At 26.9% G+C, this 26,410-nt stretch overlaps 3 protein-coding genes across 5 annotated transcripts; 1 reads left to right on the forward strand and 2 right to left on the reverse strand.

Annotated features, from left to right (window-relative positions):
- LOC113378710 (neuroblastoma-amplified sequence-like) lies at positions 1–20,272 on the reverse strand. Its single transcript, XM_026619272.1, has 44 exons — positions 20,028–20,272; positions 19,869–19,966; positions 19,658–19,791; positions 19,081–19,214; positions 18,918–19,006; positions 18,657–18,861; positions 18,451–18,585; positions 18,067–18,164; positions 17,856–18,000; positions 17,690–17,794; positions 17,381–17,470; positions 17,190–17,314; positions 16,191–16,287; positions 15,896–16,021; positions 14,079–14,208; positions 13,697–13,872; positions 13,417–13,625; positions 13,225–13,320; positions 12,248–12,458; positions 11,867–11,998; positions 10,767–10,910; positions 10,194–10,363; positions 9,521–9,697; positions 9,364–9,460; positions 9,078–9,280; positions 8,496–8,608; positions 7,953–8,167; positions 7,160–7,350; positions 6,939–7,095; positions 5,749–5,999; positions 5,407–5,519; positions 5,104–5,327; positions 4,615–4,799; positions 3,663–3,860; positions 3,444–3,604; positions 3,168–3,355; positions 2,518–2,729; positions 2,334–2,450; positions 2,038–2,217; positions 1,672–1,945; positions 1,248–1,359; positions 887–1,167; positions 676–816; positions 1–323 (listed from the first exon to the last, which is right to left on the reverse strand). The coding sequence occupies exons 1-44, from the start codon at positions 20,124–20,126 to the stop codon at positions 24–26; spliced, it is 7,038 nt and encodes a 2,345-aa protein (XP_026475057.1). The 5' UTR covers positions 20,127–20,272; the 3' UTR covers positions 1–23.
- Positions 20,214–22,024, forward strand: LOC113378713 (probable dimethyladenosine transferase). 2 transcript variants are annotated; one of them, XM_026619276.1, is made up of 5 exons: positions 20,214–20,346; positions 20,421–20,603; positions 20,794–21,284; positions 21,368–21,589; positions 21,738–22,024. In XM_026619276.1, exons 2-5 carry the CDS (start codon positions 20,546–20,548, stop codon positions 21,885–21,887), a joined length of 921 nt encoding a protein of 306 aa, XP_026475061.1. In that variant the 5' UTR covers positions 20,214–20,346; positions 20,421–20,545; the 3' UTR covers positions 21,888–22,024. The 2 variants fall into 2 exon arrangements, with proteins under 2 accessions (XP_026475061.1, XP_026475062.1); XM_026619277.1 differs by lacking the exons at positions 20,214–20,346; positions 20,421–20,603 and adding an exon at positions 20,613–20,637.
- On the reverse strand, positions 21,948–26,214 carry LOC113378711 (E3 ubiquitin-protein ligase Topors). Of its 2 annotated transcripts, XM_026619274.1 has the most exons (6): positions 26,149–26,214; positions 25,632–25,944; positions 25,382–25,563; positions 24,064–24,321; positions 22,199–23,343; positions 21,948–22,099 (listed from the first exon to the last, which is right to left on the reverse strand). In XM_026619274.1, exons 2-6 carry the CDS (start codon positions 25,914–25,916, stop codon positions 21,978–21,980), a joined length of 1,992 nt encoding a protein of 663 aa, XP_026475059.1. In that variant the 5' UTR covers positions 25,917–25,944; positions 26,149–26,214; the 3' UTR covers positions 21,948–21,977. The 2 variants fall into 2 exon arrangements, with proteins under 2 accessions (XP_026475059.1, XP_026475058.1); XM_026619273.1 differs by lacking the exon at positions 26,149–26,214 and having other exon boundaries at positions 25,632–26,142.
- Between the last annotated feature and the right edge of the window lie 196 nt (positions 26,215–26,410).

Raw genomic sequence — 26,410 nt, forward strand, 5'->3', positions numbered from 1 at the left:
TGTCCCCATAAGTTTAAAATTTTTCATTCCTCATCGTCTGTTGCATAAAGTCGTTTGGCCCACTCGACGGCCGCAGAGAACGACCTCAAACTAGCGGGAGTTCCAATAGAGCTGAGACTGAATGAACCAGCCTCAGCTGTTAATCTCGCATTTAATAAATCTTTAACTATATTTTCGGGATCTACAAAATCTGATTCATTACTATCCATAGAACTTGATATAAGAGACAATTCCAAAAGGCTTTTATAAGATTTTGATTGAACAATATCTTGTGCCAAATGTTTTGATGCTATTAGTTTTAAAATTGTTTCTTCTAGAGGTTGCTATAAAAAAGAACAATGGTTGTATTAGTGTATTAATGTTAAACATATTTGTATAGCAAGAATTAGTAATAATTTACCAGCAACGAAACTTCAAAAAAAAAAAAAATATAAGATGAGGTATGTAATATATATATATATATATATATATATATATATATATATATATATCTTGAATAATGATTTTCAGCGAATCGTCAAAATATCTCAACTCATATATATGTATATATATAATATATATATATATATATATATATATATATATATTAATATATGTGTATGTAAATATATTTATATTTGAAATATAAATGAGAAAATTATAATATAATGATATAATATAATGGTTGATACTAACTTCAAGTTTGTTTATTATCTCCACAGCATGATATCTTAAATAACTCGTTGATTCATTGTTTTTATAAAAAATTAAATCAAACAAAATACCCAAATGTTCCGTAATTTTACTTTCATATTTTTTATGCATATTTTCTATAGTCTGAAAATGTTCAAATTCACCAATTATTGTTAACGACTATATAAAGATTTTAACTGTAGTATACACTCACTAATTCCGACAAATCACCACTGTCCAAAATTTTCATCATAATAGAATATACATTTTCAACTTGTCCAATTTCTCCACAATTTAATATTTTTTCTAACAACATGCTCCATGGACTATTTATATCACAATAATGTTCTATGCTAAATTTTGGCCAATACGACAATAATTCTGATAAACATTCAACATGATCCCAATTTGATACTTTGTCAAGAAAATGTTGGAAAACTTTATATCTTCCTTGTTCAGTAGTTAATTCCATATTCGATAAGATCTCAGCTAAATCTTAATGAAAATAATTTGGTTATAATATTTAAAGAAAACCATGTTATTGATATTTTTTGTTCCATAGTACATATAATTACCACTTTTAATCAGGCTATCTTGTTCAATATTCCAAGCTGAAGAAACTGTAGCTTGTGTATGTTGATAGAGCATTAGTGAACTGACCTCACTATCTGATGAAATATTCAAGTCCTATGTGAAAATAAATTACTTGATGTGAAAACTGTATTTTATGTTTAATATCAAATCAAAAGCGTTTGCATATTGTGTATATAAATTCATTACTATATAATAGAATTTTATTTTTAGAAGTATTGTAAGCATAGCAAAAATGATTGTTGTAAATCTGTGTCATGAAAATGAAGCCCACTAATTTAAATGTACCACAAGAAATTGAATCTTGTGCTTCCTTCAAACATTCAGATTAATCCTGGTCATGCATGTATTTACAAATATTGTATCTAATCTAAGTTTTATCTAATATAAATAGTTATAATTGTATACTTGTATAATTTTCATGAATCTCAATCTCAATGTGGATGGTATTCTAGAGTCTCCACACAAAGGAAGTAGTACATCTGCTAATTCTTTTTTGGTCTTATCACACAATATAAATGATTGTTCTGTGTCTTCATCAATAGATTCATCAATGTTCCATTCATTGTCCCAATCCCCTGAAGCAAAATCTGCCTCAGTTTTCACAACTTCAGATGAACTACTAATTAAAAAACGTTCTAATCTTGTGGCAACCATTGATAAACTATTTAAACTTTCAGTGCTGAAACAAAGTATTTCTTGTGGTTGAAATTTCCATTATTCTTTAAATACAGAGGACTGCTCTTATTGAAATGTTGCAGTATTGATACTCACCTGTTTAAGTTTTTACAGCATGTATTTATTAAATGTGTGATAACAAATAATAAAGTGGGAGAACCAGATATTGATTTCATGGCAATAATGATATCTTCTAAAGAAATGTTATCAATTAATAATAATTCTATATAGCCTGATAGCAGAAGATCTTTATCTGTGCAAGAACCTTGTATAATCCTGCAATAAGATACACCAATCAGAAGTTAAAATTAACTCATTAACGAATCATGCTGTGCATAACAACATTAAGATTCAATTAATAATACTGATTTTTATATTCTATTTATACTAACTTTAATATATGTTGTATATCTCCGTGCAATGATAAATTCTGCCAAGGTTCACTACGAAGTGTCTCAAGCAAACTTTCCCATTCTGTGAATTCGGAATGGGTAAAACTCCAACCTTCACTAAAATAATTTTCTGACTATATTTGTATCTACAAGTTAAAACAAGAAAATATAATAAGGTACTAACATTCTATCTTGTTTGGTCCTTTCATTGCAGTAGGTTATCGCATGTTTGAGCAATGTTAATCTAGTTAATATGTCTATCTTGTTTATTAACTTTGAATTTAATGTGATGTGGTATACAAACATTTTAAAGTCTTCTGCATTGATCTTAGAAAATAGTGGGCTAATATCATTCCAGTGTTTTTCATATTCTTTGAGTGGAGAGTTTATTTGTATCTGAAATGTTCAAAAAATATTTCAAGTAATGTATAAAAAAATAATAATTGGAGTACTAGATATTAATTGCACTTTAGTTAAGGCAAAATTAGTATAAGAATTAATAATATTTTTATTCTTCTCAAACAATGTTGATGAGAATATTCAAACAACCATATAGTTTTCTCTTAATTAAATAAATTTAAAGCAATAACGCTAAAGCGTCAAAATATTTTGTACATTTATTTTTTTATTTTGTGAAGAATTTTATAGAATATTACAATTAATGCAGAAATTCAAGTTTGCGCAAGATATGTTAGTATTACATACTCATAAATCTCAAAATCAAAGTTAAAAGCAAATAAAAAAATACATAACACAGCATATCTTAATTTAATGAAAAAATTTAAAATAATTAAAATTCTCTAAATTATTTCAAAATAATGTATAAAATCTTACTTCTGACATATGTTTTTTGCACCATTCTTTATAAAGTAGTGATTGAGTGTATTGACACTTTGCCAATAATTGTGTTGGTAAACTTTTCAAAAATTTATATAAAACTGGTAGATCATCTTGAAGTAAATTTGATGTTATTTGCGATACAAAATTTTCAGGTGGCGTAAGGAGAATAGCATAATTAAGAGCTGAAATATAACATAATTATGAACAGATAACATGACTTTGCTCCATATTCAATTGAGATAACAGTAATCAATTTCGTACTGAACTTACTTGGACAAGCTGATTTAATTTTTTTAAGTAATTTAATATGTTCTTTTGACAAAAGGCCATAAAATAAATAATCCGGATTAACCCTATCCGTTAATGTGAAATAAACAATTAATATATTGTGCTCCGACCCATCTAATGTAGGAAACACTTCTTTCAACAACCTAAAATGTGGCATAGTGATAAATTACGAATACAATTACATTTTCAAAAGTTTTGCACCTTTCACAAGTTATGTCAGGTTGTTCCTTTAATAATTGAAGTAAGCCTTTATCTTCTAATCGATCACTAACTTTCTTTAAATCAATTTCTGAACTTTGTAATAAACTAGAAGCATGTTCAAATGCTATTGATGATAAATTTATATTATGCCTGTTTCCTAGCTTAAGTGCCAAATTATAGCGATTCAAATCAGGACTCCTATAAATTTAAAAATAAAAAATGTATAAATTTAAATGCTATATATATATATATATTATATATATATATATATATATATATATATATATATATATGTATATTATAAAATTGACAAGATGTAAATATTTTAATATAATGTAAATTTTACACAAATCAATAAATTTTATTCAATCATTGAAATTAATAAAAATTGTTTTTTTACGGAATTGCCAAAAAATTATTTTCATCTGAAAATTACATTTAAGGCTAATCAATGCTAATGAGAACCAGAATAGTAAATTGTTTTTAAATTTTCTGAATTGGACAAATTAAATTAATGAATTAAATTGAAATTTATGTAATTAACATGAAACAATTATAGTGTTTGAAACCATTCCCAATTGATATATTTTTAATCAATGTAGAATTTCTGAAATCTATATAAAATTATCTATTAAATCTAAAAATAGAAGCTTCAACTGTTAAAGACAAAGAAACGGCTCTGTCAATTTCTTTTTTTTTTTAATCAAAAGAAATTATTTTGAAAAGATAAATAATTAAATATTTAACTATTAACTACAAAGTATTAACTACATTGATACATTCACCAAAGTAATTATACTAAATTGATATCTTTCAAAAGGCTATTAAAATCTATTTTAATTCAAACACTTTATAGTATTTATACAGAAACACCAACACTCAATTCTAATTAAGAATACAAATATATATTTCTGTCACTGTACTTAGAATGTGATTATTGATAATTACTTACATTGATAGTCCTAATATTGAATCCCTTCTATAATTTTCATCATTTGCAAATCTTTGTATATCGACACCACAGCCTAAAGTATGCAACTCCTCAGCTTGACAGAAATCTTGTAACTTATTACGATACTCATGAAGTATAGAATGCATTTCACTATCAGTTTTCACATTAAGGGCAAGTTGTGTTATCTATAAAGAAGATACAATTATATCAAACCATTAATCTAATTATATTTGTTCAATACATAATAATCTAGAAAAGTAATTAAATGTCAACAAAACAAAAAACTATAAAAAAAATTCACATTCTATGTAAATAAATACCTGTATGTTGTGATTGAATTTCAACATATGTTATTAACAAACTAACTAAACTTAAAAAACATATTGAACGTGCATATTGCTTCTGCATGCTATATTATGTATCTATAACTTTAATAATTTATTAAAAGATATACTAATTATATTTTGGATCTCTACTATATATACAAACCTCATCCAAATCTTTAGTAAACAAGCTCATATCAGAACTATATTGTGGTTCACTAAATAATATTTGCAATGCAAAGTAATATATAGCTGTCCGCAGCGTAGCCAGTGAAACTGGGAATGAATCCAATACCTTCTTAGCATCACAGGGATTTTTTAATATTAATAAAATAGCCAGTCCCAGAGTAATATCTTCAGGAAGCACATAAGTGGCATATTGAATAAGCACTATAGTAAGCAAAAACATTATTAATTAAAAATTACTGTGAAAATAACCAAACAAAATATTAATATATTTCTATTTCACCTTCATTCATATCTGGTACCAAGGTGGGATCAAATTGATTTTCCAAAACAACTAATTTTAGTAAAATTCTGCAAATTTGTACTTCCTTGCAATCAATATCAACATCAGAAAACCTTGAAATCAAAAATAAATGATAAATAGCCAGAGTACTCTACACTTATTTTATTTCAAACATTTCACTACACAAACACATTTTTCACTTATAAATTTTCATATTATGTACTTCAAATGCATTTCCGTACCAGTTTTCAAATTCAACTTTAATATTCTTCAGAGCATAAAAAATATTGTGTACCATTAAAGTATGTTTGTTACTGATATTCATTGTATGTTTGTTCTTACCTATCATAACATGAATAAAAATTCGATATGAGACATTTTTCATGTAACCCTGCATAAAAACATGGATAACTTTCTTCCGTAAATGTATTTCTGATAGATGAATTTTCTGGAGTTTCTTTACGTTTTAGAAAATCATGTTCAATTATGTGCGACATTAAACTGAATGTTGAGTCCTTTATTATATCAGCTGGATTGAACATTTTCATCACTTTAGTTAAATTTGCAGGCAACTCTTTGACCGTTGACAAGGACTGATAAGAAAAAATTGTTATACATTTATATATATATATATATATATATATATATATATATGTTAATATTGTCTTTTAGACAGAGCGCAATTCAATCAAAGTTTTGTATGGAAATAGCATGAAAAAATTTTCAAAAATTTTGTAAGCATCGAATTTTCAATAAAAAATTACATGAATTTTCACTTTTAATTCATTTGTCGCTAAGTTATACCTAAAATTTTTTTTTTTATTTTCAAAATTTTTTCCATGCTATTTCCATACGAAGTTTGATTGAATTGCGCACTATCTCAAACGTATTATTAAGAGCTAAAACTTTCAGAGAATTGTTTTTCATCAATTTGGAACCATTTGAGCCCTTGGAAGCAAGGAAATTCGAAAATGTTCATATTAAGGGACACACTAATATATATATATATGGTAACCCCCGTATAACGCGGTGGTTACGTTCCAACAAACTAGCGTGTTATGCAAACCCATGTTATATGGAATAAAGGACTAGTACAATATAAGGGGTTGCATTCCAAGAACTCAAAAAAATATGCTACATATTATGATTTTATGATAAAAATTATTTTATTTACTAAATTTTCTTAATTAATAGACATTAAATAAATTATATGATATTTTTTTCGTTATAACTAACAAGTAAGTGCTATCCAATTGTTTACTTTTCTGTACTACCTTTATTTCCATGTTCCATTTTTTGCAAAAAAAATGATATTTTCAATTGATGACTTTTAGTAAAAAAATATTTATATTTTTTTTTCAATTTTTGAACCGTGTTTAGCAAACCCGTGATATAAGAATACCGCTGTTATAAGGGAGGCAAATCCGTGTTATATGAGTACTGTGTTATACAGGGGTTACATGTATATATATATATATATATATATATATATTATATTTAATTTTCATTAAATTTTAATATATTTAACCTACCGAACTAAATGGATCAAAAGATTCTTCAATGGGAGTTATTTCTGGAGTTCCTGTTTCAATTACATTTGCCGAAGACGGTACATCATTAGAATTTTCTGTTGCATGAACAGTCAAGAAATCCAACTCCATTTTTAATTCTTTTATTTCTATTTCATCTCTGTAAATATATATTACTTTGTAAAATTATACTAAAATATGAAGGTGACTTTATATAAGTAAACCTTATAGTAAATAATTCTTCAATAGCGTCGTCGTCGCAAAATAAAAGTGCGAAATCCAATGCTTCAAGTCTAATAGAAGTCAGAAGAGAATTTCCTTGGCGTGCAAGTTCTGCTATAACTCGCCAATGTAAACCATGATTGCCATTAATTAATCTTTGACAATATGACCAAGACAAACTCCAATTACATTTCTAAAATTGTTGGCATAGATTTTTTATTTAATTTATATCTAACATTGAAGAGGTATTTCAGTCTTGAAAGTTTAAGAAATCATTTGTTTTATATTTGCAAAGTTAATTTAATGTGTACAAGATGATTTTTTTCAATTCAATTTAATTTTTTTTCGGATACATTAAAACAGTTTGATGATAATCCTCCTGTGTGTAATAAAGCTTTAAAATTTATAAATGCGCATTTCTCAAAACTGTCTTTTTCAAAATAATACCAATGATTTCTCAATTTCTACTAAACTGATATACTTGAAATTGCTATAAAATTTACTTTATACACAAAATAGTGATCACTCTTAAAAAATTATTTACAACTTTGTTTTAATATTCTAGATATTTTTTAAATAGTAATGTGGTTCATACAAATGTGACACTATTATATTTTAATAAATTTTCTTTTCTTCAGATTATTTGGAAGACTTGATGAATTGAATTGAGAATAAAAAAAACTTTGCCTTTTTTAAGGCCTTTGTAAAATTGCATACATTTATGCCTTTAGACCAGAATACCTCCTTAAAATATCAAATTAATATAATTAGCTTTAAATAATTAATTATAATTACTTGTAAAGCATCTTTTGTTAACATTTGAAGCACCGCACCCTCTCTGCGTTTTAAATCATCTTCATATATTCTCAATCTTCTTGCCAACTCCATTAATTCTGCATCAACTGAATAATTATGAACAATATACTGAGGATATTTGATGCTTCTATTTTTATTTTCTGCATGATCCAAGCAAGATTCAATGAGTCTTAAGCGATCGGAGCACAGTCTAACTGTAAAAGTTAAATGTATTTTGACACAAATATTTGTGATTTTACTTAAATAAATTATGTAATTGCTAATTGCTGAAGTGTCCAAAAAAACTTTGATACAAAAATAGCAAAAAAATCGCTATTTGTTTTCATATATGATATCATATGGCAAATTATTCTTAAACAGCATTTATATGAAAAAATTGGCGAGATACGAGCATGGTTATGGAACGAATTAATTAAACTCGACTGTAGAATATATTTTAATATAATAATATATTCCATATAATATCATTTAAGACAATAAATTATATTGTGTATTGAATAAGTTATGTGAAATTGCTATTACCTTGAATAGGCAAAATTGGAACATGAAAATCATGAAGAATCCTTATTGCTGCAATCAAATCCAGTTCTTCTTGAATTTCTTCATGCTCATCAATAATTAGCATCAAACATGTTCTGAAAAACAAAAAATATATTTAAATAATTTATTTAATAACATCTAAAGGAGCAGTAAAACTCATAATCTTTTTTCGGCTATCATATTTAAAATAAACTTATGGGTTCAATATAAGTGGCATTCAAATAATAATTAATTCTGTTTTATGTATTGAGGTTTATAGTTTCTATATAAAACTCTTAATAAAACAGTTAGAATTAAAAAGTAATATAATACATTATAAAATTCACAACTTCTATACAATTATTTAATACTATTAACATAAACCTTCTGCTGAGATCAAACATACTTTGTTTTCTCTTAGATTAATTTCCTGATATTTAAATCATCTAAAAAATTGAATCTTAATATGTTATTTTTATTGCCCCTAAAATTTTTATTGAAAATTATTAATATTTATTAAAATGTTTTTACACATATTACTATTATTAAAATATATCCAAAAATTATGGTAATTTCTATACATACTTCGAAAGTTCCATGTTTCTATCATCTAGACTCCTAGAGGAATCAAAATATTCCCTAGCTGCTTCTAAGACTAATTTGACACTAACATCATATGGAATTTTAATATCTTTATTATCCCTTGTCATGCTTGAGCAATGCATAATATCAGCTGCTGATTTTATGTCAACTTTACTTCCACATAACAATAAAGTTCTAACATACAACTAAAAAAAGATTAACAATTAAATTAGCAGCAATTAATTAATCTTTTTAAAACAATACATTTCTTGGATATGATGCTATTTACCTCGAAAACTTTTTCGATATCAATGCATGTGAGTATAGTTTCTTGAAGATAGATTAAGTCACTTAGAAGCATATTCCATTTTATTTCTAATGGATGCCTAGTAAAAAAAAATATCATAAACTTGAACCAGTTGAAGAATATGCTATATATATCTCACATTTTAAGTACACTTCTAGCCATTTGTTCCAATAACTCCAAAGATTTCAACTCGTTGTTTTTAGATTCATGCAGTTCTTTAGTTGATAGAGGTATGTTACGAACGTGAAACAGCTTTGAGCACTGTATCTCTCCTTCGAGATTAGCAAGAAACTTTGACATTGGATGTTCCTCAGGTCTACAGAAAAATATGAAAATCCAAGTTAAAAATTAATATGCTATTTGTAACCATGAATAAGATCACTATGCAAAAGAATTGCAAGATATGTAAAAATATAGTGCTAAAATATGGAAATGAGATATACATTGAATTTTATATTGCATAAAAAAATATTTTCAACATTCATATTACTAATAAATTATATACATATTAATATATTAATTTTATAATATATCACATTTTCCACATATAATTATTTTTTTCTGAGAGTAGAGCCTCTCCAATTATAAGCAGTATTTCTATTGACAATATTATATTATTACTATTTATACTTTCTCATAATATGTAATTAATTTACTTGACTCTCGCAATAAATAATTGTCCTGTATTAACCAATAACCAAGTAGGAACAATCAATTACATTTTGATATATGTAACAAAATAATATCACACAGTGTTAAAGACAGTGTATCATATTACTACATATGAATAATTTTATTTTATGACTACTCACAATTCAGGAAGACATTCTAATATTAGACCAGCTAACTCAATTTGATCTATACGATCCCCTTTGTTCTTATAAATACATTTTGCTGCTAAATTTATTTTATCTTCCAGTGATAGATTCAGCTTTGTCACAACACCATACAATTTTGATGATTTTCTAAGATGCTCAAAATACTAATTGAAAAAAAAAAAATAAAGTAAAGAGCCCATGAAAATATTGCACAATTGAAAAAATCTTATAAATTACATTGAACAGTGTCAGTGTTATTATGTTTTTTATAAATATACTTTTAAAATCTCTCTTTATCCAGTTCGTATAAAAGAATTAAATAAATTATACAGAATGCTTATATATAAGTACATAATAATAATAATCAGTCCATGAGCAGACAATGAGATAAACTCCAACTTGAATCAGTTTCACACCGCAATGCTTAAATGAGCTGTTTTCAGTTGGAAACATATTTTTTATGCATAAGTACAAGTGGAAATAAATATTCCTATGATATGATACCAATAAAAAATATTAATTTACCAAAAAAGAAGGAAAAAATAAACAAGCCAAATCAATAAATACCTGAAATGCCCACATGAGATCTTTTTCACTTAGATGTAATAAATATTCTTTCAGATATTGCAGTTTTTCCTCATTATCATTTGTTCTATGTATATACGGCAGATAAATATTGGTCAGATTATCTATAAATGTGGTTTCACTAGCCTAAAGAAATAAATTTGTATATATATATATATATATATATATATATATATATATATATATATATATATATATATATATATACATATATGTGAGTGTGTGTGTTTATTATTTAACCCTTCCCACTCGGAACCGGTTCGGATGCTATCTAACAGCAATTCGGCGCCGCATTCTGACGAAAACGTATCTGCTATAAACTTGATATTATTGTGTAGGTTATGCAATATGTTTTATATGAATTTGTGGATATTGAAGAATATACACACAAATATATACAAGATATATAAATTTATTTTATGTAGTATGTTAAAGTTTAATGCAATTTCCAAGAGACATAGCAATGTGATTCCAGTTTCTTTATAATTAATTAGCGTCATGACAGTATTTTGATCTTTCCACAGAAAAGTTGTAGTAATATATCGTAGTAATATAAAGTGTAATATATTGTTTTTAATATGTATCTGTCTTTTTTGATAAAATGTTTTTTTTACGAATTGCTTGATCGTTTTTCTGTATATATATAAAATATATATAATAAAAAAAAGTCTAAAAAACACTTTGAAAATAGCTAATTCTAAATTTTGCCAAAACAATATGGTCGTATCACTGCATAGATTCATTCTAAGAATGAGCAACCATTTTAACTCACGGGTTGCATTTAATTTTTTAAATTTTATGGTCTGTCCGCACTTATTAATAATTTACAAAATTTGATAAACATTATAATATAAAAATACCGAATTAAAAAAAGTAAGTATTTCGTAAATTAATGCAACAAGAAAAAAATACATTATAATTAATTTATTGATAGAATGAAGTTGATGAAATAAATAAAATTCTACTTTAAAAATGTTTGGTAGGTTGCAGAAAAATATTTAAAGAGCTGTATAAAAGAGACACAACCGAGAGGAAAAGGTTAATAATTAGAATGCATTTTAGATACAACAAATAATATATACCTTAGTCATTAGCCATGTGCCTCTTTGTATCTTTGTACTTTGTTCTATGTCGGATAAAGAAACATTATTGAGTCTAATTTCATATATAAGACAGTCTAATGTTTCTAAATCAAAATGTAAATTTTCCAAATTCTGTAAATATAAGAGCATCCTTAATTCAAATAGCTCTAAAATAGTTTATACATATATATGTATATATATATATATATATATATATATAATTATAATTCTTTTACATAAATTTACATAGTTTTTATATAAGTATTAATTTAATGCAGGCAGCATTGCAACAAAAAACACAACATTTGGCCAAATGTTATTTTAATTGGCTTGGAATTAATTGTAGAAACTAGAATTAGATGTATAAAATTTATACTAAACCTGAACATTCTTTTCCATGGCTATATTCATCAATTTTAATGCATTGTCTACAATGCCAGTTCTCTCTTCAATTTCTCTAGCTCGAGAAACATGCCATTGAGTAATTTTGGAAGAATCTAATGTACCTCGATATTGGCTCAAGTTTGGAGATTCAATATATAGCCAATCAGAATTATTAAATTCCGAATTAAGTAAGAGCTCGTGTAGTGAACTATGTACAATAATGTTCAAAATATATATATATATATATATATATATATATATATATATATTAAAGTCTAATAATCGGGCATAACATCAATAAAAAACATGAATTTCTTTCAAAAATTTATTTTAAATCCATACGTTTCGGCTATAATCCTAGCCTTCATTCAGTGGAAAAATTAGTTGATCTTAGTGTTAAATTAGAAAATTTTAATAATCCATGGTATTAGGATATGGTAATGCACTACACTATGTATTATAAACATTAACTTGAAATTACAACAATATTTTCACAAGATACTGATTTGAAAAAATCACAAATGTATAGTGTGTTATTCGTAGACTGGTTGAAGATGTAATTCATTCAACACTAAGATCAACTAATTTTTCCACTGAATGAAGGCTAGGATTATAGCCAAAACGTATAGATTTAAAATAAATTTTTGAAAGAAATTCATGTTTTTTATTGATGTTATGCCCGATTATTAGACTTTGTTAATACATATGTCAACATCAAATTCAGAATCATACAATATATATATGCAAATATATATATATTATATATATATATTATATATATATTATATATATATATTATATATTATATATATTATATATACAATATATATATATGCAAACATATATAAATTTTTAAATATTTTAAATAATTAAATTGTAAATATTTGATCTATGATCTTTTAAATCAAATAAATGTTTACATAAAAAGAAAACAAAAGCATAATAACTAAATTCATTCAAATTGGTAAACTTACCGTAGACATTCTGCTTCACACCAATCACTGCTTCGTATAATTTTTTGATCAAATTTCATTGGGCATCCATATGTGTTGCAAAATGGTAATAAACCCCTAATAAAAAAAAAGAATATTTTAAGGGTTGGGCATAAGCATTGTAATATATTTTATAAATATATAGCATCTATCTAAAATATTTGCTAAACTTGCCTAAAATCAGAAGGATCCATTGTTTCTGGCAGATTTGAAAGTAAAGGAAAGATATGGTCTTGCAATTCATCTAAATGATATGTAAATAAAATCATCAGTGATTCACAAAAACCTTTTCTAGCATATTTTAATGCACAGTGTAAAATACTTGAACTTCTAAATTCGTTATATGAACTAGTTTCAAAATTATATTGATCATCCAGCATTTTCTATAATAAAATGTACTGCAATATCAATTATTTCATTAAGAATGGTATCTTCAACAATAAAAAACACTCACCTCATATACAAATAATCTATCAAGATATTTTAAAATGAGAATTCTATATCGAAGCAGTTCCTTCTGTGTCTTGCTCACTTCATTTATATTAATGTTTTCCAATAATTTAGCTTCGCTTTGTTCTGATTTATTTATTTCTATCCAGGATTTATTAATGCTGTCCACTTCACCGTTTTCTGTAGTAATGCAAATCCAAGAATACATACAATAAATATAAAAGATATATACATAATATAATAGTTAAAAAGTATAATGCTTTCATTTTTTTTTCTTTCATTTCAGTAATATGTATTATACATCCTTTGCAACATTTATTAATATCAATTCAATATTAAATCGATTAAATGCTTCTTATCAAAAACAAAAAATTTTTTTTACTAACCTTCATTAATAAATATATCAATGTCAGTTATTTGCAAACCAAATTCCAGCAATTCACGCATTGATTCCATAGAATCGCTTAGTCTTTCAACACACTGCTGCAAAACCCACCACCTTACTTTGATTTTGCGCTGAAATAATATATATATATACATAGATATAATTCAAAGTTGCATTATAAAAACTCTAATATTTGTTCCATATATTAAAAAATTATAATAAATTTGATCGAAAAATATAAACTTGATGTTAAAGTAAGGACAAGATTTTAAATTTCTTAAGAGCGTATTCTGGTGTGGAATTTTTTAAAATTAGATTTTGTTTTTTGAAGTAAAAAAAAAGTCTTTAGGCGCGACTAGTGTGTAAATCTGTGAGAATGCAACGAAAATAGCGTTACGCCCGAACTGTACGTCATTCGCTTTCGATGAAATCATTTCTATACGGGTCTATTGTGATTAGTCGTCATGTCGTTGTATGCGTACCAATATCGACAAAGAAATCAGCATGGATAAATAAACATGGATTTAATAAAAAATGCTTAAATCAGAAGAATATTTTACCCTGTTCCCCGTAAATAATTATAATAAAAATAATAAAACAAATGAAACATTTGCGCCGTGTACTAAACGTAAGTTTATTGAAATAATTTCTACATTATTCGTAGTTTCTATAAATTTTTGAAGTTATTAAAACGGAAAATATTTTTTAGGCAAGACAGATATTACAGATGCTCAAAGAATGAGATTATATCGCCAGCGAAAAAGTAAAAAAAAATACAAGCAGGCACAATTATTACATGATGAGTGAAATTGTGAAAACAATATTTCTTTAGGCTTTACTGAACATAATCCACTGAGTGAACGAATATTATAGAATTTATTAATCAGCAATTACTTCATTTCTCTAATGAAGATTCAAGTCGTAAATGCTAATCACAATGACAAACCGATCATGTCGTATTTGAAGTATGACTTTAATTACATTATAATATATAATTTATTATTATATAAATGTGTATAATGGTCGACACTAATAAATGTGTGCATCACGAATGTTACGATATTACTAATAAACATTATTCAAAATTGTTATATGATGTATTTATATATGGCATCTCATACAATAGCAAAAAAGTTTTATTTCAATCGCGCGTGAACCTTACGCTCACTCTTTTTTTTTTTTTGATATTTTGAAAGTTCAAGAATATGTGCTTTAGAGGATTATTCAAAATTCAAATTATTTTCGAAGACATAGCTGTTTGACCACGACAATCCTCTTACATTTCTTTCCTACGCAAAACTTTAAGCGCGCTTTTCTCGAAACTGTCTCTCTCGATACAATACACACGTTTTCTTTTCTTCTACTGGACTCATCCTCAAATTCCTATTATAACTATTTTTAAAAGTCCGAGATAATCGAAAACAAGTTGCATTTTTTTTTCAGACGGTCGCTATTTTGCAAAAAAACATTTTTTTTAATTGTCGTAATTCATGCGATAGCGATATTATTTTAGATTAATAATACATAAATATATATTTCTACAGATTATTTGGAAAGCTGACCCCACACTTCTGTTTTTAAACTTTTTTTTTCTGAACGCTAAAAACATTAATTTATAACTCGAAAAAAAAAATAGTATAAATATTGGATTTTTTTACGGTCTTTCAAAAATTGCATAAAATTCATGCCTCCAGAATACCCCCTTAAATCAATATAAAATATATTATAAATATTTATCAAAATATGTAACACTAAATTAGGCAATTGTAAAAAAGAAAACAATGTAAAGATCATTTTAAATAATTCTCTGAGACTTACTAAATAATCATCAATGCTTTGCTTGCATACATTAGAGTTTAACCACTGACGCTTGTATACGAGATCTGTATCTAAATTATACTTATTAGCCAAAACTAAAGCTTCATTATAATCTTCTGCATCTATCTATAAAATATATTAATAAAAAATGTAAGTTTTATACATATTTTTCACAAACAAAAAATATAATATAGATTTCTTATACATTTGTTTGAAACAAATACACATTTTTGTTCAATTATGAACTCACTATCATTGAACACAGCATATAGTATATAATTTATATTTTGCTTACCTTTCTATTGTACAATTCCTCTGGAGTTGAACTTTTCAAACAAATCAACCTGTATGTACGAGTGATTTGTCTTGGCATTTGAATAGCTGGACGAAACCTGTATAATAAACAACAATAGTAAGTTGAATTAAATAATGAAAATGCTGTTGAAAAAAACATCTATTTACTAAAATTCAAACCTTATTTTCAAATGAAAAAAAAAATTGCATTCAAGTAGCGCAAAAAAAAGGATAAAATCTTGTTGACTTTTTCTCATTGTATTCTCATTTATGAAAAATTATGATGTACTTATTAATATTATGAATTAATATGAATTTTAATAATATTAAGAAAAACAAATTAAATAATACTTCGTTTTCTTTACTTTATCGCATAACTAAAATGATTTTAATAAAATTTGTCCACTTTTTAACTTCCCGTAGGGTAAGTTATAGTAATGGGCCGAAAATCAAAAATGAAAAATTTTGCTTATCTTCATGTTTCAGAGGTTTTTGAAGATTTTGGCATACCTCAGAAAAAATGGATGTGTGTACGCATTTTTTCGTTCACGTTTTCGAGCGCACAGATCAACGGATTTGAATGGTTCATCAAAAAACATTTGATTCCTATTTATAGGGAGATGTGCTGATTAGTTTTTGATAAAGGCAGGTCCAGCCGTTACAAAGATATGGAGCAAAGAGTGCAGAAAGTAAAAATCGAGATTTAGAGAGAACGGAGTATCTGATTTGAATGATCCAAAAAATATTCAATTTGTAATGATTGGAAGAAGTGGTGATTAGTTTTTGGCAAAGGCAAGTCCAGCCATTTCGAAGATACAGAGCTAAATGTACAAAAAATGGCAATTTTTAAGAGAACTAAGCATCCGAATTGAATGATTCAAAAAACTTCCTGCTTGTGTTGACCTAACAATTGCTTTAAGAAAAAAAATTATTTCAATTTTCAGAAACTTAAATAGAATCGAAAATATAAAGAAAAAGCAAATAAATCTGTATTACTTACTTATCTATATCAGTTACAAGATAGAGAGAATACTTTATCATATTGATTACATGATCCAGAAAATACTTTGGCTGTTGAATATCATCTAATGGAGTGTCTTCATCAATGCTATCTAATGATAGATCCTAAAAGGTTTTCATAAAAATTACAAGCGCAAAACAACATTTATTGGCTTATTTATTATCACTTACAACAGGATCCTGAATACTTCTTCTACGTTTATTATAAACAGACTCACATTCCAGAGTTATAAAACCTTTATTGTACAACATTGGTGATACCTATAATGAAGTTGTATTTATTAAAATAACATATAATTCTTGGAAATACTGTTAAAAACAAAAATTTTATCATTGAAAAAAAATATATTTATAGAATGAAAAAATTATATTCATTGGCATTCATTTTTGTTGCAAGTTATTTGAAGATTCTACTTTTAACAATAGGATATTATATAGTAATAAAAATAAAATTTTATTCATCATTAAAGTGAAAGTTACCTGTGGCTGTCCCAATAAAAATTCTGGTGTATTACCTAAGAGATTTTTTAAATCCATGACAGAATTCACACTTATGGCACCACTGTATCGAGACAAAATAATTGCCTGTTGTAGAATATAGTTTCATTAAAAAAATTTTAAATATTTCATTCAAAAAATTTCTTACTTCTTCATTCCACCAATTAATATCAATAGGTGATTCGATTGGCATTTTTTTAAAATTAACCCCTTTGTAAAATTTCTTGTTTTCTAGCATGGGATGAGGAATGTTATAATCAGGCTGATCAACAAGTCGCCAAATATTATATAATCTGTAAGATAAGTAAGGATTTTATATAAATTTGTTGCTACAATATTACATATATTAGAAGATAAACCTTAAGGATGGAATTTTCCAAATAGATATTGTACCACAGCTGTGCAGACAACCTAATAGATTTCCACTGTTTGATATATTGAATTTATATATAATTCCCTGAAAATAATGTTAACTATAAATAACGTTTTTCAATTGTAGAAATTTTTTGACGACAAATTGTGATAAAATAATCAATTTAAAGAATAAACACAACTTCTTTATAACCACTATATTTAAAAAAATCATGTGTTTTAATGGTATTGAACTGTAATTGTAGAAACTCATTTTAATTAAACAAAAAAGAACATATAGATAGTCAATCTATGTGCTAGTCTTTATGACTTTGAGATGTTTATCTCGATTAATATATCTCTATTTGTTTTTTACCAAATAGTACACTTACAACTACTTTTTGTGTCCAAGCTGGCCACTGTCTGCAAATATCACTTGAAGATTCTTGTATACTTTCATTTAATTTATAATAAGGAGAATCATTCAAAATTCGCCAGCATGACAAGCCTAGACGAGATCCACTTTCCTATGATAAAAATCATTTTAATAAATATGAAATGAACAGTAGTTTAATAGTTTTCTAATATTTTCAATTACCAAAAGTCCTTTGGAACCAAATTCTTTGTTACCACTTCCGCTTATTATTATAAATGAATTAGTTGGATGTAATGCAACAGCTGATATTCCATTCTTATAATAAGATTTAAAGCTGAATTTATGATTCAATTTATACCCATCTGTGGGTGATAGAAGAAAACTGCGTAAATTTCCATTAAAATCAACAATTAATACTTCAGCAGACCTAAAACAGTAAAATCAATGTTATTTAAGAACTTATAGTTTTTGTATTTTTTTTACCATTTATATTCCTGAACTCGATTTTGAAGAAATATAAGACCACACACTGCATGTTGTATTTCCTTGCACCCCGGTGAAGATGAACATTCCTAAAAGATCCGAAATAAAGTACTGACAATAAAATTATTAATAATAACATACAATTTAAGTTTTAAATACTTACAGGCAATATACTAAATATTTTACACCCCAATAAATCATAAAAATTTACAACTCCATTACTGCTTGCAATAGCTAAAATACTGCAATCTGGTGTCCACGCCATTCGCCTCCATTGCGGCCACTCGTCCAATTGAACTAAAATAATCATTAAAATTATGATAAAAAACATATTTAATAATCTCATTGAATTTAATGCAATGTTCATTATTAGTAAGAATAAATCACAAAAACTATATAAATAATCTGCAAAGTAAAATGTTCATTATAATTTTTCATGTCTGGCTATTCAGATATGTATTTCTAAAATTATGCAAAGTACAAAGTAACATACTATAATAACCAGTCATGAATATTTTTTAAATCTTAAATTTAACCTTGGTATATGGTAAAAATCTACTGATTTTTATGTAATATTTGTGGTACAGTCACATAAAATATTTTAAATATAAGTATCTAACTCATTAAATATATGATTTCTCATAAAAAGTTGTTATAAATATTTCTTTGAATGCCTGAATAACAATATTAAAAAAAAAACAAAGAATCCAAAAATAATAGAAAGACAAATTAAAGATTACCAGTTGCTTTTCCTATAACAGAAGAATATTCATCTTTTGATGATCTTATTTCTAAAGAAGTATCTTGAAGTATAGCTATTACTTTTCCATTTTCTCCAACACAAAATTGCCAAGGAAGAACACAACCGACATGTCTGCATGACAATTAATACATTCATATAATATCATTAATCAACTTTAATTATACAATTACATGCTCTAAGCAACTCACTCGTATATTATTTCTGGTACAGGTACTCTCGAGTTAAATAAATTAAGAATTCTATTTAAAACTGATGTTTTGGGTATGAAAAGAGTTGTATCTGGTTTCTAAAAAGTATAAAACATTATTTTCATTATAAAATTAAAAGTTTAAATAGAGTAACTTTACAATTTGTTCAGTATGTTTCCATTCTGAATATACAAGCAGCTCATATAAAATGCTGTCATTAGGTTTTTCGTTCAATGAATTTTCAGTTATTTGGTACATCTCTGTTTTTTATTTCTTGCTTATAAACAATCGACAAAAATAATATAGTGTAATTGATTTTGAATTTATCATTTCATATTTATTCCAGAAAACCTCATTGTCATCTCAAGTGCATGTGGCACTTGTCATCTTTCAAAAATGTATCGAAAGAATTAAAATTCGATGCAACTAAACTTAAACCAGGAGACTTAACTAAATTAATATCTCGTATAAGTTTGGTGTAATAACTTAATATATTTGATATATCCAATAAAAATTAATAAAACAGTACAATTTATTGCAATATTTTTTTAGTGACACTGACAGGACATCTATCTGTCAAATCTTCCCCAACACGTGCTTGGGATATATTCTTGTTAACGTTTTGTTTAGATATTTATTGAAACATAAAATTTATTTTGCTATTATAAATAATAAATATGCCGAAAGTAAAAACAGAAAAAAAGAATCGTATTCATCAAGATGTTGCAAAACAAGGTAACTTGTATTTTTGTTTGAATACGTAAATAAGGTTAGGTATATGAAATGGACAAAATAATATTCCAGCATATCATTAAGAAATATTTTTCAATTTTAGTATATTCAAGAATTACAGTAAAGATATGAACATTCAAAGTTTTGCTATTATTTAAATATTTCAATTATTAATGTATTTCTTTATTGGCAGGTATACTATTTAACAAAGACTTTGGTCAGCACATTCTCAAAAATCCCTTAATAATTACTGGAATGCTTGATAAAGCTGCATTAAGACCAACGGACGTGGTGCTAGAAATTGGTCCTGGTACAGGAAATATGACTGTAAAAATATTAGAACGAGTTAAAAAAGTTGTTGCTTGTGAAATTGACCCTAGACTAGTTGCTGAATTACAAAAACGTGTTCAAGGAACACCATATCAACCGAAACTACAAATTCTTATAGGAGATGCACTAAAAGCAGAACTACCCTTTTTCGATATCTGTATTGCAAACGTACCGTATCAAATTAGTTCACCTCTAGTTTTTAAGTTATTATTACATAGACCATTCTTTCGTTGCGCCGTATTAATGTTTCAAAGGGAATTTGCTCAACGACTTGTTGCTAAACCTGGTGACAAATTATATTGTAGGCTGTCGATAAATACTCAATTACTGGCTCGGGTGGATATGTTGATGAAGGTAATTTTCTCAATTATACAAATCATGTACTTTTCTTGCATGTGTTATAAAATTGAATTGAATATTTGTTAATTTGTTGATAGGTGGGCAAAAACAATTTTAAGCCACCGCCAAAAGTGGAATCTTCAGTGGTTCGAATAGAACCAAGGAATCCACCACCACCAATTAATTTCTCAGAATGGGATGGCTTAACCCGAATCGCCTTCATCAGAAAAAATAAAACATTATCAGCAGCTTTTAAACAATCTTCTGTTATCGAAACACTGGAAAGAAACTACAAATTACATTGTTCCCTGAACAATATAGTAAGGAATTAATCATATATTAAAAAATATATATATATACAAATACAATTATATTAATAATATCTCTACATACTTAGTTACCATCAAACTAATATAATTTTGTAATCTAATATATTCTAATAATAATTATATTTTAATAAATTTATAGAGTGTGCCACAAGATCTAGATATGAAAACTAAAATCGAGTCAATATTGACTGAACAAAAAGCTGATCAGAAAAGGGCGCGGACAATGGATATAGATGACTTCATGGAAATACTTCATGCATTCAATGCAGATGGCATACATTTTGCATGATATGTGAATTAGATTAGAATTAAAATAAAAAATCATATTGGCATAATCATAATTGTCTTAATTGCACTTATTTACAATTACCCTAATCACTTAAAAATTTATATCCTCTTGGAAGTTTGATTCATCAGTAACATTAATTTCTGATGATTCAGACTCGTCAAATGTATGACCGTTTGAGTTTGGCAGGTTGACCGTTATCGGATCATCTGCAGCTGAAATAGGATTATGATAATAAGAACTACCTACTGTATAATTAAAATCATGTGAACTTTCATTAAATACGGAAGAATCAATAAATGGATTGTCATTACCCATGTTGTCATCTTTCTTCACCACAACACTTTTTAATTTACACTTCTTTTCTCTGCTAGAACTGCTATTGCTGCTTGTGTCATGTTCAGTTGTTGAGCTGCTTTCATAGGTTCGCTTTTCATTACTACTCCTATTACCTGTTTTACTAGAGCTGGCAGTACCATTTCGAACAAGTGATTTCCCTTTCTTTGAATTAAGCTTTTTCTTCTTATGTCCATGATCTTCGCTATCCGAGTCGGGTTTCCTATTTTGCTGACCATCTTGAAATCGCTTTAGCAATATCTCAGACATAGATTTTTGGTATGCAGCTAATGGCAAATTAAAATCAGAATCACTATCACTACTACTTCTATATGCTGGTGGTGATTTAGGCCTTGTTCTAGAAGCAGGAGGAAATTTCCGTTTTCTATTCCAAGCTCTGCTAGTGCTTGGTTGATTTAGTTGAGATACATTGTTATTATCTGACCAGTTCGAGACACTACTTCTCTCAGCTTCACTATGAACACTTACAACATCTGTGTCATCATTATCTGTATCCAGTGTTACTAATTCTGGGGTTCTATCCTGAGGTGGTTTAACAACACCAGTAATTACACAGGCATCAGAATCATCATCACTACTAGTTGGTGATATAGTCTCAATAGAAATAAATGAATCCAGTCCATTGTTTTGTGAATTTGATGAGTTATCTACTCTGGGTTCAGATGTTAGCATGACTGAAGTGCTTTCATCATTCACATATATCACGGAATCATCATTATTAACCATTAGATTAAGAGCAGGAGTAGCATCTGGTGAAATAATTCTAACATCAGAATCATCTGAATCAGAAGAACTGCTAATTACACTCGGCGTGGTGCCCATAAGATATTCCTCTGATACATATTGGACATCTCTATCATAACCTATCATATCAAATGGTGAGCGGGCAAATTGATAGAATTCATGAACAAAATGATCGGTATTGTTAGTAAAATATGGCGAGATAGCTGATCGAAACTGAGCAGAATTTATATCATGAACTGGAATGAGTTCTGATATAATACCCAAGACATAACTCATATGAGGTTGATTTTGGTTTAAAAGTACTTTCAATTCTCGATCTAGCCATGGCATTAGTCTATGCTTCTGTGCTGGATTATTCCTAAAACAATAAAAACATTTGTCAGATTAAATTTTGTTAGAAACTTTTCACTGAGTATTTTATTATTTTTCTTTGATGACTTATTCTATTATATCAATCTTCAATAAATGCAAAAATATCATAACTAACTCTAATTAATTCATTAAATACTCATTATAAATTTGTTAAACTAAACACTTATGCTGTAAAAATGTTTACAAAATATTTAAACTAAAAATTTATATCATAAAAACACTTATAAATTTGTTAGACTAAATTCTTATAATGCAAAAACACTTTTAAATTTGTTAAACAAAATGAAAAAATACTAAATTTGTTAAAAAAAAAATATACTTAAAATGTAAAAACCCTTAAATTCATAAAAAAATCCTTATATTTTTAAATAATAAATTAACTAAAATTAATAAAAAATAAAGAAATATATAATAAATGAATTAAATAATAAATAAATAAATTAATTAATTAAATTATATAAAAATATGTGACATATATATAACATGAGCCTTGTTTTAATAATATCATTCTACAGACGTCTTATAAAATAAATAAATTAAATTAAAAAAAAATACTATTGTGTCTGTCATTACAAAATGCATTTAAGTAACAAAAAATTCTACATAATAGCATACTTTTGCAAGTTTATCATAATAAACTAAAAATAATAGAATGTTTAGGTCAGGATCTTGTTTAGAGTTCACTATAAATATAAAGCAAACAAACCTATAAAAATGAGCTGAACATTCTCTAAAACGTCCAGTTATATCAGGCAGAGGAGTAGCCCATAAATTACTTCTATAAACGACTGATCTGAAATCACTGCCAGCTTGATTACTATGTCGTGCGCGCCTTAATGAAGTATTCCTGACAGAGACATCAAAAAATGGATTACTAGAAAGCATAAAACTATTGGTCAAAGGATGATCCATTAAATAATTCTGTAGAGCTATTTCTTCCTGTCGTTGAATGTTTAAAGTAGTCCTGAAACAGATAATGCATTGAAATAAAATTTGGTAACAAACATTTATACCGTTTAAAACCGTTTAAAATATTATAGGTCTATGAGAAGTGGTTTAATGAGAAAAATTAATTAAAGTTTTGAAAAGTAGACCGTGTGCAATACGTATCAATTTTTGTTAATAAAATATATGCTATGAATTATTAATTATAAATATGTTTACAATATTTAACTATTCAATCATAAAAACACTATTTATATAAATATATATATATATATATATATATATATATATATATATTCTGTTGAACCTTATTTAATTCTGTTTAATTTTCTTCATAACTAACTTATTAGTAAAAATTAACACTTGTGCCAGACAGTCGAAAAGTTCGTTTTCATAACTTGTGCTAATTGTCACCGAATTGAAAGTAAAAGTTCAAAATTATGAATGTGAGAGACTATATTTTAAAGTGCATTTGGAAATTTTTATTCAACACTTTTCTCATTCATAACGTATTGCTTCCTATAAACATACTTCTTGTATATATGATTTTCACATATTTAGTAGGTAGCTGTAATTTGCTTATCAAAGCAGAAAATTTAATAAACAGATATATTTTTTGAAAACATGGGCAATCTGAGACAAAAAATCTAAACCCAACACAAATATTGTTTTTAGAAAAACCTGGGACGCGAGATGAAAACCAGAACTGTCCCTGCCAAAACAGGATGTACAACCACCTAAATTTTTCAAAACTATCGATTCTATAATTAAACTACTTCTCATAGGCCTATATTATTTGATATGACTATCAACTCTAGCAGCATGCGAAGTTTCATCAAAATCCCAGAAGAGTAAACCTGAGGTTCTCCTTGTTAGATTACAAAGCAATTCGTTAATTAAGTTTAGAGTGTTCAAAGCAGATGATACAGTTTACATATATATTTTACTATAGAAAAAACATTGTACAATTCCAAAACATTTCCAAAAATGTAAGATTTTCAAAACTAGCATATATTCCACATAATAAAAAAAAAACAATATGCCACATTTAAAAAGTAAGAAAGAATGCAAATGCATACCTGAATCGATATCTTTGTCCAACACGATCAGCATGAGGAAGATGATAATTAGTAACAAGCAGCGGTTCTGCTATGGTAGTTATTGTAGGCCTTACTAAGTATTCTTCATAATCATCATTGGATCTTACATTATGAATTATAGACTTAAAAGATTGTTTGCATAAAGGGCATTCTGGTTTCACCTAGATATAACATCAACGACATAAAACATATTCACATATTGCAAACATAGATTTCACAATTGATCTACCTTACTCCACTGTAATAAACATGTAAAACAAAACTGGTGCAGGCATGAGTCCGTAAAGCATTTGTTTTTGCACTTATATAAACAAATAGCACAATTAGGAGGTGGTGAGGCCCTGTTATCAGCATTGTCCGATGCAACTGACAGTCTGCCTTCGTTCGAAGAATCATCTGAAGGATTAGGGCTTCCCGAATTCGATTTAAACGCCGGTAATCTTGTGGGGGTAGCTGGACATCCTTCCAAATGTGGAGGTGTCGGAGGACAATTGGAGCTCGATGACAAATCCATAATAGATTAATGGAATTTATATGCTTATCTGCAACAATCGACTGAATTTCTAAACTGTGCAGTGATTGACATGTCAATTGGACTTTATCAAATATTGTTTCTATATTTTTAATTTAAACACCGAAATGTGACGTGCTCACTATTCTTTAATATGAAAATCATATGTAAACAATAAACACTATAATTTATATTATGAAATAATATGTCAAAAACAATTCACTCTATATCTTACACTGTATGGTTTTCGTAATGGAATGAATTTTTTTTCCTCCATAGATACTGGAACTGTGGTCATTCGTGTCCTTATGCACCCATCACAAGCGATCATATACGACAGAAAGTTAAAACCAAAATAGTGTTGATTTAAAAAATAATTTTTCCGACACGATACTTATTTTATTTAAAATAAATGACTCTATCTTTATAATAACGCCTACACTGACCAAAATAATTTTCGACGTTCCAAAAAAATTTGAAGGCGTATTTCGTGCGAG

The sequence above is a fragment of the Ctenocephalides felis genome, unplaced genomic scaffold (genome assembly GCF_003426905.1).
Source record: "Ctenocephalides felis isolate EL2017-DRISC unplaced genomic scaffold, ASM342690v1 CF-g0.4_SCAFFOLD_01886, whole genome shotgun sequence".
Lineage (NCBI taxonomy): Eukaryota > Metazoa > Arthropoda > Insecta > Siphonaptera > Pulicidae > Ctenocephalides > Ctenocephalides felis.